We start from the raw sequence: 14,898 nt of genomic DNA, 5'->3' as shown, positions 1-14,898 counted from the left end.
CTGCTCAGTCATGTCTGATTCTTTGCAACCTCATGGACTGTAGCCCATCAGGCACCTCACCTCTGTTCATGGGATTTTACAGGCAAGAACACTGGAATGGGTTGCCATTTCCTTCTCCAAATAGTTAACAATACTGCATTTTATACTTAAAATTTTGCTTAGAATGTAGATTTTTTGTTAGGTGTTCTTATCACAAAATAATAGTAATAATAACTGCTACTAGTAAAGAGGGCATGAGTAAACTTTGGGAAGTAATAGATATGTTTATGGTATATATTGTGGTGATAGATTTAAGGGTATATACTTATCCCCAAACTCATCAATTCGTATACATTAAAGGGGTCATTCATACGTCAGTAAAGTTTGTTTTTAAAGTAACTCACCTAGGGAAATATAGCTATTTGGAGCCAGAGCAAAAAATAGAACTCAAGTCTCCACTCACTATCTAGGGCTGTTACTCTTATTAGAGCTCTATTACAAAAGTAAAGTTGATAACAACTATCTCCATAGTTTTAGACTTTACATTTTAATGTGAACGAAAGCTCATGAGCATTTGAACATATATATGGATATCAGATATTTTAATTCCATTCTGACATTCCATGCTTACAATGATTTTATGGAAAAGGTGTGAAAATCAGGGAAACAAAAACAGTGTGGCCAGTTGAATTTAAAATTAAATGAACTACAAATATCTAAGCTTACTCCTTGGGAGAAAAGTTATGACCAACCCTGACAGCATATTAAAAAGCAGAGACATTACTTTGCCAACAAAGGTCCATCTAGTCAAAGCTATGGTTTTTCCAGTGGTCATGTATGGATGTGAGAGTTGGACTGTAAAGAAAGCTGAGCGCTGAAGTATTGATGCTTTTGAACTGTGGTGTTGGAGAAGACTCTTGAGAGTCCCTTGGACTGCAAGGAGATCCAACCAGTCCATTCTGAAGGAGATCAACCCTGGGATTTCTTTGGAAGGAATGATGCTGAAGCTGAAACTCCAGTACTTTGGCCATCTGATGCGAAGAACTGACTCATTGGAAAAGACCCTGATGCTGGAAAAGATCGAAGGTGGAAAGAGAAAGGGATGACAGAGGATGAGATGGTTGGATGGCATCACCGACTCAATGGACATGAGTTTGAGTAAACTCTGGGAGTTGGTGATGGACAGGGAGGCCAGGCGTGCTGCAGTCCATGGGGTCACAAGGAGTTGGACGTGACTGAGCAACTGAACTAAATTCGACTGAACAAATATCTAAATATTCAAATCTTTAAGGATTACATGGTACCAAAGTACCATTCTAAAAATATCCAGACGCTGGTCATGCAAAATAAATTTTAGTATATGTTTGTATATTCTTAAGTGTTTATAAAATCTGACAGGATGCAGACATTTTAAGAAATGAACTATAAAATAACTGACATATTTGGGAGAACATGGATTTTGTTATTTTCTCCAGAGGTGGGCACTGACATAAATCATATCTACCGGTCATGTTTGGAAACTTTGCAACCTCAGATTTTTTTAAAAAAATCATCCTGATCCATCTTACATCAAGTATGCCTAAGTTAGTTGTTGGTCCATAACACGTGCAGTCTGTATATTTGAAAAGCATTACTTTATATCTTTGGAAAGCATGAAAAACTAACAGAAAAGGCAGCCTATCTCCCTTCACCTTTCAGAAGTTTCCTGTGGAGTGTAACCTTTATATCTTTGGCTCAGAAACCACATGTTTTCTCAGTAGCAGAACACATTATACCTCTGATTAAATCCAGCCATTGTTTATTATGATTAGCCTGAGCTGGAGCATCCAAATAGTTGCACTGTGGTTTCGAAAATTTCACAAAAAATACAATTGGTTTAATAGTTTTGCTTTGAAGAGAAGAAAAGCCAATGTGCTCAGCATTGCAGAAGCCTTCCAGAGTTAGTGGTGATCTCTAGTATGGCAAGGTCTCAGACAGATGGGAAAAAAATGAGATGTTGATATGGGTTTTCCATTCTCTGTTGCTCTTTGCTTCCTTCCTTCCAGCATGTGCTCCCACTCCCTTGAGTAATATCTAAACCAGGGGTCCCCAGCCTTCTGTTAGGAACTGGGTCGCACAGCAGGAGATGAACGGTGGGTGAGCGGTGAACCAGCAACACTTCATCTGTATTTGTAGTCCCCCACGTTCCAGTTATTACCTGAGCTCTACCTCCTGTCAGATCAGCGGCATTAGATTCTCATAGGAGTGCGAACCCTGCTGTGAACTGTGTATCCAAGGGTTCTAGGTGGCGGCTCCTAATGAGAATCATGCTGAAACCATCCCCTTACCACCACCCTGGTCTATGGAAAAATTGTCTCCCTTGAAACTGGTCCCTGGTGCCGTAAAGGTTGAAGTCTGCTAATCCAAGCATCCATTCTCAGGGGCTTCAGTGACTTCAGTTGGCCTGTCTTTTCAAAGTAGAGTCTCATGATGAAAATACTTCCCTAGCCAATCCCCAACCCAACATATATCAAAATGTATTGGCTGCCCGCCTTTTTCCTAAAGAACCCTGCTTCGTGCCAGGTAGGCTTTACTAGTGGGCTCAGGTGACTGATTCTCTGTTTCCAAGCCTATTCAAGCTTGAGGTAAAAAGACAAACAGTTCTATAAAATTTTCTCTTATGGATTTTAATATAATATTTATTTTTAAGTGTTAATAATATCTTTTGAAGTTAAAATTTCCTCTTTGCCAAACTTGTTATTTCTTTGGTTCACCTCATTTCTACCCACTACCTTTCATGACCGAAAACACAGCAGCTCATGAGGCCGCTGTGTAACTTCATTCTCTAAGATGACCAAACACTTACTCTGTTGTTGATTTTTTTTTCCATGGCTGGCAGGAGGTACTTGGTACTCTGATAAAGACTTTGGCTTGGAGATCAAGAAAGAGTTAGATGAAAAGAAAGAATGTAAATGTGAAACAATCTCCAGGAAACTTATCTTTTAAAGAAGAAAAATATATAAATATGAAACAGCAGTCCAAGGACAGCTACCTTTCAGATAAATATAAGAACAGTCATAATGACAAGAATGACTATTATGAATAGCAAACATTTCTCAGTTTATTACATTTTATTATATTTGGAGCTTCTTCATGGAGAAGAGGTCTTTCTCTCAATTTGATGATCTTTGAGTGTATCAGGTGTTTCTCTGACATGAGATCCATTCTTTAATCCTCTTACTCTTCAGACAAATCATTGCCATAATGTCATATAAAAAGCAGAAATTTAATATAAATTAAATTTAATGAGTTAAAGCAAACTTGCATTAAAATTTAAAGTTACAATGTCCATAGTTCATGAAACTGTGCTTTGGGTCTTCATATTGACCTTGTGCGTTTGAGTGAATATGACTGTTAACATCCTCATTTTCTAGACAGGAAACTGGGACTCAGGAGAACGAATTGCCGAAGGTTTAACATAAGTGTGACAGGGCCAGGATTTGGAACCCAGCATTCTTCCTTAAGCCAGTTCTCTTCTATAACAACGCGGATTCTCTGGACTCTTGACCCATGGAAATGCTTCCTGTGACACCTAAAGGCCTAGGTGGCATTCTGCTTAAGCAAAATATCCAGCCTCTAAAAAAAAAAAAAAAAAAAACTTCACAATTAGGACCTTTCTGTTGGCCATATGAGTGACCAGGTCTTCCTTATTCACATTCTTACAGCATTTGATGCAGTCATAGTTTATTCATTTAATACATATTTATTGAATGCCTATTTTCTACCTGGCACTGTTTCAGTCACTCAAGATATATGAGTGAATGAATAGATGAAAATTCCTGCTATTGTAGAGCTTACATTCTGCTGGGGAGCAACAAACAAAACATAAATAATAAACTAATAAGCAGGTAGATTGAATGTCAGAATGTGCTAAGTGCTGTGAGAAAAAATAGAGCAAGATAATGGGGCTTAAGAATGTTGAAGATTCCTGAAATTCCGTAAACTCTAAACTGGTGTTTTTCTAGTCTCTTGTCATTTATATGCAGCCTGGGAAAAGTAAGGCTTTCTTAGGATTAAGTGGTGAGATCTACGTTCTTTCCAGAGTTGCATGTTTGGTGTCAGAACAAATAGCTCCTAGAAAAATATACAAAATTGCTTTATGTCCTGTGTCCTGCTTACCCCAGGATCACTGATGCTGACTCTCAAATTCCCTGTCTCAGTCCTGACCTATTGCTACAGTCTACCACTTGCTGAGTTCTCACACTCTAGTCTTGACTTATCCAGAATACACAATAGGCCATGGCTCTAGTTGTTATATCAGGTTATTTCCAATTATCATTATACTCTAGGGGCTTTCTACTGCCCTAGAGTTCAGATATAAACACCAGAACCTTCCCTTCAAAGTCCAGTTTCCTGCTGCAGGTTATGAGGAAGCTTTGTGCTCTGTTCCAGTCACCCCTGCTTCCTCATCACCTTCCGTGTTCAGGTCACATGCTCCTGTTTCCACACATTTGCCTGAGCTATCCATGACCGCTCTTCCCTCCTGCCTTTGTTATTAACATGCTGATGGGTTAAGTCCCCTGTTGGAGTTTTTGCTGTCTGCTCCAGCATCACTCCTCCACGTGGCCTCTCATCCTCCGTTAGGCCAGGCGAGGCTTCTTCATGGCGTGGTGGTCTCAGATCTCCAAAAAATGGTGCAATAGAGTCCGCACTATCTCCTAAGGCCTATCCTCAGAAGCCACAGTGTCATCTCTGCTTCATTCTTTCTATCAAGTAAGTCTCAGTTTCAACAGGAGGAAAAGTAGATTCTGCCTTAATGAAGGACAAGGAGGGACAAAATTGCATCCCAAGGTACACAAAATTCCAAACCACATACCCCACTGTCAAACCCTTGGATACTATTATTGTACCATATCAGGTTTCCTCCAGAATAAATTTAAACTCCCCTCAAACCCTGAATGGTTTGCTTGAGAAAAGAAGCCCAAGTTTATTAAGATGGCCCTTCTCCTTCACTTTTAGCCAAGTGACTTAAAATGAAGTCTGCTCGACACTTATGGCTCCCATTCTTGATAGTCTTGCCTTCTTTGGTTTTTGCGATGTCACTGTTTTTGGATTCTCTCTTTCCCTCTCTGATCGCTCCTACCGACTTTCTTCTTCCGTTTCTTAAAATCCTGTGTTACTTCCCCCTATATGTTAGCCTTCTTGCTCTGTCCTCTAGTGAATTGGTAGCATTTACTCTCAGGACCTCAGCCATGCTCCTGGCATGCTCATATATGTTCCATGCGGTTTCTGAGACGTTCCTCACAAGGATGGGCCCAGACGCCTAAAGAAGTAACCCTTATCGGTACACAATATTCTATGGAATGACCCTACATCTATATATTTGCTCCTCTGCTAAGTTTTAAGCCACCTAAAAAATGGTGTCTTATCCATTTTGTATTCTGAGGGCCTGGCATTAATGTTAATGCTGAGCATGTAGGATGTTCTTTATAAACATTAATTAATCTATCTAGTTTCAACTTAAATACTTTCATAACACGTCTACTACTTTTCTCCAAACTATTTTTAACTATAAAACTAGTTTAATCAATCACATTACAAATGTTTTTGCAAATATTGGTGGGGGGGAACTCCCTAAAATCTAATCATAACTTCCTTAATATAATTTGGTTTTTGGTGTACTCCCTTTGAACCTGTATTCTACATAGATACTGTTAGTGATAATAAAAAACCCAACACTTAGCACATGCTATGAGCCACATAGTGTTTTAAACATTTTATATATAGTAAATCATTTCATGCTCTTGATGATTGTGTCAGGTAGCTGCTGTTACTATTTCCGTTTGACAGATGAAGGAACTAAGGCACAGAGAATAAAACTGGCTTGTCCTAAACCATACAGCTAAGTAAAGGGTAAAACCATGATTTGAACTCAGGAAGCCTGGCACCAAAGTTCATGCTATATTTTCTGGAGATTAAATTACTTAAGACGTAGAGAACACTTAGAATGGTGTAAATTCAATAAATCCAGATTATTAATACCATTGCTTTTATAAATACATTGAATATAATTTGGTATCTTTTGCTTCAAGTTGTCATAAGTTTTCAATAGATTAGGTAGGTTTTTATTTTAAATTAGATTATAATTTTTTATCCTACCATGCAGTCTTATTAATTATTGTTCTTTTCATGACTGCACAATATTCTATGGAATGACCCTACAGTAATTAATTAATCTTGCTGTTGATCACATTTCTTTTAATCTTTCATGGTTATATATACCCTATAAGCATTATCTTTATGCATCAAGCTTGTTTCCCATAATTTAGGTCATTTTTTAGGATAGATTCCCAGAAGTAAAAATTATGTGTTAAAGGGTTTGAACATTTTTATGGTTATTTATGTATATCAGAAATGGCTTTGCAATGGCATTATATCACAACCATGTTTTAGGTATTCTGTTCAACAGTTCAATATTTAAAATTGTTATAAAAATCATTTCCATTAAAAATCCCTTCCCTTTTATATATGGCAAACTTTCAAATTTTGAAAAATTTAAAAAGGCATGCCCAATCCGCCTACAGCCCTTTGCAACCTTTCACTTCTCCTTCAGATATTTTTTCTCCACACTAAACCTCCCCAACTTTCCCTTGAGCATCTCTGGTCTGACAAAATTACCAGGCTGTGAACTGTCTAAGTCATAGCCTCCTAAATACATTCCATTGTGCCTATGTCTCTCTTAATTTGGAGATTCCAGACATGTCCCGAAAGTTCAGAGCACAAAGGGGCTATCACTTTCCTTGACCAGGGCATCTATTTCTAGCAGTGCAGCCTAAGGTCGCATTAGCCTTGTTGGCCCTAAAATACACTGTTGGCTCCTGTTTTCTTGCTGTCAACTAAATCTTCCATGACTTTTTCACATGAACTTCTGTTATTTCAGATTTCTCACATTCTGTTCTGATGTAGATAATAGTACACAAGATAAGTGAAGTTATTCACATAGGTTCTTATTAAATTTTACTAGTTTAAATTTCTTGTTCCAGAATGTTAGGACACTTCTGAATGCCCACATAGGTATACTGATTTACTTGAAGAATACTTTTATGCTTTCTGTGTCTTCACTTAAGTTATTAACAAAGATATAGACTAAGTCAACCCAAAGTACAGTCTTAGGGTACATAATTAGAGTCCTTTGGTTGCTAGTAATCAGTGTCTTGGATGTAGCTGTTTAGCCAGCAACGAATGAGCAGCTGTGGATCCCAACAAGTATTTTAACATTCAATTACATTCATCCATTGTATTCCTGAAGTTATTATAGGGGGCTTTGTTAAATGGCTTTTGCAGCACTAAAATAAATCATGATTATACTTTTCCATTAATTATTGTTAGAATGTTTTCATATTTCTGTCTAAAAAAATAAGTGATTTTAACCTGTCTCATAACTATCTTTATTTTCTAAGTACTTACAAACTAAGCATATACTAACATTAAATCTGATGATCTAATGTATCTTTTTCCTGACTTCCCTATGAAATTATCAGTTTCTCTTGGGAAAAAGTCATTTATACTTCCATGTGTGTTTTGTAAACTAACACAGCACCAGGCTTAACCAATAATTATGCTTTCATCCACCAAATAAAAAATATATTAAAGTAACATGATACAAGAAAATAAAATATTCTTAAGTCTCTCTCCTATATATTTTATTGTTTTTTCTTTATTAAATCAATCTGCAATTTGGAGAAGACACTCTGCTTATTTTAAATAATATTAAATTACTGAGGATAACTATTCTAATTATGTCTATGGAGCTACTGTCAGTCATCTTAGAACTAGTCATACAGTAACAAAAATAAAATGTTTCTCATTATTCAAAAATGTTAATTGACTCTTTTAACTTCCAGGGTGCTTATTGGGTCTCCTTTAGTTGGCCAACCCAAGAACAGAACTGGAGATGTCTATAAGTGTCCAGTTGGGCGAAGTGAACCATTACCTTGCATAAAGTTGGATCTCCCAGGTATGTAAAGTCAAAATGTTAAAGTCTGATCCTATACTATGCCCAGCATTCACACTGAAGGTAAATTTCAACCAACTCAAGAAAATACCAGAAGTCATCTATAAAAATTCTTCAGTTTTTATCATTCACATATTTTTATTCCTTCTGCCTTTCAATTGCTTTAGAAATTCATCATAGACTAGCCATGGACTGAGGTCTTACTAGTTCTGTAACTTTTAACTGCCTCCGTTGTCCAGAATCCTTTGTAAACTCGGCAGTAACACAAAAGAAATTTTCTAAATAAACCTATTCATTACATTTACTCCACAAAATTTAACTTAGTATTTTTTAAGAAAATAGCACACAAGGAAATTGTAATAGAGAAATTTAATTTTTTAAAAAAGAGAATAGCATAAGGTAAATTTATATTGAAATATACGTATTTGATTGAAATACCATAGTTAGAACATGACTAGAAAATTCCTGCTAGAGCTGTGTAGGAATTAGAACCCTGTCAGTGTTCTGTACAGTATTAAGTGCCTTGGAAATGACTCAACCTCTGCAGGTTTTCTTAAGATGCTGTATTTTTCAGTTTTTTTTCAAATTCCTGCTTGTTCATTATGACCTTTTTTTTTAATATTCAAGAGCATAGCTTTAATAGCTGCTTTAATATCCTCACTTGATAATTCCAACATCTGGAATATCTCAATGTCACTTTCCATTTATTACCTTTCTCTTGGAGTTAGGTTACATTTTCCTGTTTCTTCTTATGTTTAGTGACTTTGGATTGTATCCTGGATTAAATTTTTGAATTATAAGTGTGGAGATTCTAGATCTTGTTATGTGTCTTTGAAAAGCATGTAAGAATTAAAGATTTTAAAATTTAAAAAAAATAAAAAATAAAAAATAAAACATTTTAAATCTTAAAAAAATAAACAAATAAATAAATAAATTTATTTCAAAAAAAAAAAAAAAGAAAAGTCTTAACTTTTTGTTTTAGCAGGCAGTTGACTTGGCTGAAGTCAATTTCCAAACAGCAGTGGGAAGCCCTTAAAATCTCTACTCGATTCTTCTAATTTTTTAGCTGGGCTGTGTGAAGTTTACTCTGCACATGTACAATTCAGGTCATTTAGATCTTTGGAAAGGATATATCTGTGTATATTGAAACTCTCCTCTTGTGGCTTTCCTTTCCAAAATACCCCCCCTTCACTTGACATTACTGTCACTGCCCCATTCTCTGTCCTCTGTTTCTTTTAGACAGGAAGACTGTGCATCCTATTTGAGGTTTAGCCACTGGCTCAGGCCTTCCCTTGGGGAAAACAAACAAACACAAAAACAGGAAATTCGTCTAGTGCTAACCTCCTCACAAGTATAGACTCTCTTCCAGTTTCTGCCTGGTTTGGATTGTTTTCCAATAACTTCGGATGATTGTTCCATATTTTTTTTCCTTTTCCTAAAGTTTATAGTTGTTGTTTACAAAAGGGTTGTTCTGATAGAAGCTACTCCTCCATTATTGGAAACTGGAATAGAATTTCAACAGTAACATGGAGACTGGCTACATTAAGAACAATAGGAAAGTTTCTGCTATAGTTCCTAACATCCCAGGAATGCTCGACCCTAGTATTAAAACCTCTAATCGAGATTATTCAAGACCAGTTCCAGGTGCTTTCAAAGCAACCAGACTGGATTCTGAGACAAAGACTATGTTCAGATTAGGATGTCACTGTGACCATTCAGGAATCAATCTCTGCCTCCATTTCCCATGTAAACTTACAGTAAGAAAAAATTATAGGCATGAACAGTGAGACGAGTCTTTCTCGAACTTGAGTTTTGCCACTTTTAAATATTCTAACACTCTGCTAAGCAGGGTCTAGAACTTTTTGCCTTTCCTGTCTAATCTTTTTATTTTTTTTCCTTCTTTAATATGAGTGGAACTTCTTTTTGGCCAGGTTTGCATGTTTTAGGGCCCAATGTTCTTATTTGTAATGTCAAATGGAGTCCCTTCATTGTGTCTTTATCCAAACATCCTGACCACTGCTCTAATCTTGCTTTGGTTTTCTTTGTAACCCTGTTAATGACCCTGTGATGATGAATATAATGGTTAAAATCTTGGGTTTGAGTTTTCTTTTCTGGTCTTCTACCCATTTTCCTTCTTCTTGCCAGAAATCGTTTTGTCATTGGTCATTTTTAACATGTAGATATAACATATAAGATAAGCGTATAAATTTGCTTTGCATCTACATTTTGAGACTAAATATTTCATTTATTTTAATCGGCAAAAAATGTGTGAAAGGCTGTCCTGCGTTCTGACTGCCCTGATAGTTGTGCGTTCTTTCACAGCTCAGCAAAAGTATTTGAGACAGCGACCCAGACAAAGCTTCTGAGACAAAAGCCAGTTTTCTGCCTTTGCTAGTTTCTTATACTCCTTAATAATACCTCGGAGATTATTTAGTTGGACCAAAAGAAGAATGTCCTATGATATGAAGAAAGCAAACAGAAGGTTTTTATGAGAAGACACTTAATTTTACTTTGTTTTCCACTCTCATAAAAGTTTCTTCTATTTTTAGTTAATACATCAATTCCCAACGTCACGGAAGTAAAGGAGAACATGACATTTGGATCAACTTTAGTCACCAACCCAAAAGGAGGGTTTCTGGTAAGAAAAGGAAGAGTGATGATGGTTAATGAACTAGGAATTCTATGATCATAAATCTTCATAAAAATCTGCTATGTAATTTTTAATCTAACGGTTTTAATTTTTTAAATTTTTTAAAAGGCATGTGGGCCCTTGTATGCCTATCGATGTGGACATTTGCATTACACAACTGGAATCTGTTCTGATGTCAGCCCCACATTTCAAGTCGTGAACTCCATTGCCCCTGTACAAGGTACAGATTTGATGCAGTATTTTTGCAATGTTTAAAAAGTGTAAGCAATGGATGAGATATATGTATACACAGGAGCATACCAAAAAGCTTGAAGTATTTTCTTGGCTACCAGCATTACCAATTTAGGTAAATGTTTGCTTTGCCAATATATAACCAAACCTCACTGCTATTTTTGGGACTGATATTAGTGTAAGTAACCTTTACAGAGACATAGTTAATCATCATAGCTAAAGCTGTCACATTGTTTTTATTTAAAGGGTGAATTTCTTTGAAGAAGATAAACTCATTTGAAATACACATGGAATGAGAACTGTATACAGAATTAATATTGAAAAAATTTCCAAAGATAACTCATACATTGTTGATTAAAATTAAGTAGAGATGTATTTTACTTGATGTGAATCCCAAACCAATTGTTACTGAATGCAGTGAATATTTGTCACCTTTACTTTTTATTTAAAAGACTCTTTTTTTTTCTGGTTTTAAAAGTAATGTGTCCGTTTTGTAGAACATCATCTTTTTTAAAAAAGATTTATTTATGTGTTTATTTTATGTACTTACTTTGGACTGTGCTGGGTCTTCGTTGCTGCATGCGGGCTTTCTCTGGCTGTGGCGAGTGGGAGCTACTCCTAGTTGTGGTGGGTGGGCTCTGCTTCAGTAGTTGCAGAATGAGGGCTCAGTAGTTTTGGCTCATTGGCTTAGCTGCTCTGTGGCATGTGGGATCTTCCCGGACCAGGGATTGAACCCGTCCCCTGCATTGCAAGGCAGATTCTTAACCACTGGACCACCAGGGAAGCCCCGAAGAACATCATCTTTCAAAATGAGCTTCTTTCAACCACGAAACCATTTCATATTCCTCTTAAGACAGATGCCGAATGTGCATGATTGACTATTTTTCTTGCAGAATGTAGCACTCAGCTAGACATAGTCATCGTGCTGGATGGTTCTAACAGCATTTACCCCTGGGAAAGTGTTACAGCTTTTTTAAATGACCTTCTTAAAAGAATGGATATTGGTCCTAAACAGACACAGGTATGTGACTTCATGTTTTGATTTCTGTTGTCCTTAAGATACATATGCAGAGATTTTTAATAAGATTATATTCAGAATACAAATTCATCAATAAAGCTGAAATTCAGGATGAACTTTTTATTCCATATAAAATTGCCTGCTCTGACATACCTGAATTTAAACTGCTAATCACAGCTCTCCTCTCTCTGACCACATTCCCAGCAATGAGCTTTCTCCCTTCCACTTGTTTTATCCATCCTGTTTTACCTTCTTATCCATCCTTTCTTTCCAAAAACTAATGACAGTCTTGGAGTATTTTTGTGTTAGTCGCTAAGTTGGGTCTGACTCTTTTGTGACCTTATGGACTGTAACCCGCCAGGCTCCTCTGTCCATGGAGTTCTTCTGGCAAGAATATTGGATTGGGTAGCCATTTCCTTCTCCAGGGAATTTTCCTGACCCAGGGATTGAACCTGGGTCTTTTGCATTGCAGGCAGATTCTTTACTGTCTGAGCCACCAGGGACCCTTGGGGAAAAAATGGAGTATTTTAAAAATCTGTAGTATTTGGGGATCATCTGAATATTTGATTTTACTTTCACATTGATCTATTTCACTGTAAAAATTTTATTTCTTTGTAGCGATTTGTGGAAATTAGTGCAGCTGTGACATGGTTGAAGTTGCTCCACAACTTTAGGAAGAAAACCTACAAGGCTATTTTAGAGGAATAATCACTGCTTCAGTGAGGATTGGTGCCTGCAACTCAGTTTTGTAAACAGCTAACAATCAATTGCTTATATGCTCAACGAACTCTGCTGCAGTTCTGATGTTTCCATCTATGAGAGCTATAATTAATTTTACATTTCAGTCATGAGAGTCCCAATAGAAGAGCTGTTCTGTTCAGCACCATTTGAATTCCAGCCTGCCAGAGTGGGCTTCGTGGAGTTATATGTCTCTCTGGGAGGGAACAGTGGCTCCATTCAGAGGAATGGGGGTGAACCCTGGGGTCCAGATGCTACCAATGAATGGAAGGGACACACACTTGCTGAGAAGAGTCAGGCCACATTTCCTCGGTTCCAGGACCTCAATCCACAAAGAGAAAGGTTTCAGAATGCAGCCCTATGCACTGGGTCATTTGTGGTATCTTCAGATTTCACTCAAGGGAACCTGCTTCCTACTGAGGGAGGAGCTGCTTAAGTTGCTGAGTTTTTATGTCATATTTTGCTTGCATCCTTCATGGTGGAGTTTAGCCAGACTCATTCATTCCTTTATTTGGAGGTTTCTCCTGAGGGTTTACTATGCACTAGGCTCTGTGTGAGGGTTTGGATAATCATGGAAAAACAGACAGACACTGCCACTGCCTTCGTGGAGCTTCTGTATAACAATGTTTCTCCAAGTGTGGCTCATGGAATTCCCACTTCTGAATCCCAGAGGTACTTGGATTGTACCCCAGACTTTAACAATCAGAATCTCTGAGAGTGAGGCTACAGAGCCTACATTTTAAGTAAGCAACCCACATAATTTTTAACAGGTTAAAGCTGAGAAACCATGGACTAATGAATTATTGTGTTGATATGTGAGTGTCTGCACTTACTGCATGCTCCAGATTACAGAGACCTCAAGACTGAAGCCTTTAAATCTCTTTTTATCCTGTCAGTGGTCAGCCCAGTGCTTTGCTGGGCTTTTTTACTGGCCCTTTAATGAGCACCTGTTGAATAAGTGTGTGTATCATACTGAATGCATTTTTGCATTTTTCTCTGATAGATGAACATTTAATAAGACTTTTTCATTAGCTGGCATTTTAATAGTCTTCTAAGTATATTATTTATATGTTGGGTTTTAGTGTTTATAGTTCAGTGATTTCTAATCTTTTTCTATGTTGGCTTAAGCTGTATTAATGACTAGTTTCATAAGTAATTCTCTAAACAAAAGGGTTTGAGAAGGACATTCACTAAGCCATCACTTTTGCCAAACTCTATTTAATAGGGTTTTAAGTACAATATATTTAAATGCTCTTTAAAGTTTGATCGTCCTTTAGTGCAGTCAGATAAGAAATTCATCCATAGTAATTTAAAAAGATACTTTCATTTCAAATAAATGTATACTAAAAAGTATGCTTTTGTTTCATGTGGTCTTACAGTAATTCTCTCTAAAGACAAACAATTTGCTTTAGCAATCATTTTTTCTCCTGGTTGGTTGCTAACATAATTTAAATAGTTTTTTTGTCTTCAGTTTTTTTTTTTTCTTTTCATTTGAAGCACCCAATCCTGCCCTAAGATTCGCAGAATTAGCTTCTGAAATTTTCCCTCCCCATTACTTAGCCTCCCTATCTCTCCATTCCTGAAAGGGGAAGCTACAAAAATGAATTTTGAGAGGTATTACCCAGAAGAAGCTGCAAAACTGAAAAGTTAAGAGCTAGATACGGGACTCAGATTCCTCATCCATATCAAGGGTATAAAGGCACTAAAAATAGAGTTGGCCAAATTTGTGAAGAGGGTCCCTATAGAAAGAGCCTGGTGAGAAAGGCTTTGGTGGGATCATACAGTGAGCTTGGGAAAGCTGGGACACACAATTGCTGAGTGCCTGACTCCTACACTAAAGGGCAAGATATATCTGGCTGCTGACAAGCAAGTCACAATGCTAGAATTGGCCTCACACCTAAAGTTGTCAGTACAAATAGCATATGTTTCTCATAGCTTGTCATGGAGTCATTTTTGCTCCTGTCCATAGAATCGCCTGGAAGTAAGTGGAAGCCTCTGCACAGAACAGCTCACGCTATCCCCAATTCCTAGGGATCACAGTAGTGAGATGCATTCACTCAGGCGAGGATGCAGGTGAAGGGAAATCTCCAAAGAGCCCACTAAAAAGGTAATACCTGTTATTAGAACCTGATCCATCTTGGATCGGCACCAGTAGAATTTCAGTGCCCTTTATTTATTTATTTTCCCTCCCTCTGTCCATGTAAGAAATTATAGTTAGCAATCTAAGGGGTGGGAGCAGACAAACAGAGAAACAGCCAGTCATGCCCCTTCCTCAACTACATACTTCTC

General features: G+C 37.2%; 1 protein-coding gene across 1 annotated transcript in view; it reads left to right on the top strand.

The window, feature by feature from the left end:
* The window catches only part of ITGA1 (integrin subunit alpha 1), a 172,144-nt gene that overhangs the window by 65,659 nt on the left and 91,587 nt on the right, over positions 1 to 14,898 (top strand). The window contains exons 3-6 of the mRNA XM_018065522.1: positions 7,863 to 7,975; positions 10,522 to 10,610; positions 10,731 to 10,842; positions 11,747 to 11,874. Of these exons, the coding sequence (XP_017921011.1) occupies positions 7,863 to 7,975; positions 10,522 to 10,610; positions 10,731 to 10,842; positions 11,747 to 11,874 (442 nt within the window). The remainder of the gene's footprint in view (positions 1 to 7,862; positions 7,976 to 10,521; positions 10,611 to 10,730; positions 10,843 to 11,746; positions 11,875 to 14,898) is intronic.

The sequence above is a fragment of the Capra hircus genome, chromosome 20 (genome assembly GCF_001704415.2).
Source record: "Capra hircus breed San Clemente chromosome 20, ASM170441v1, whole genome shotgun sequence".
NCBI lineage: Eukaryota > Metazoa > Chordata > Mammalia > Artiodactyla > Bovidae > Capra > Capra hircus.
The sequence above is the reverse complement of the archived record's forward strand: the minus strand, read 5'-3'. Positions and strand labels throughout refer to the sequence as shown.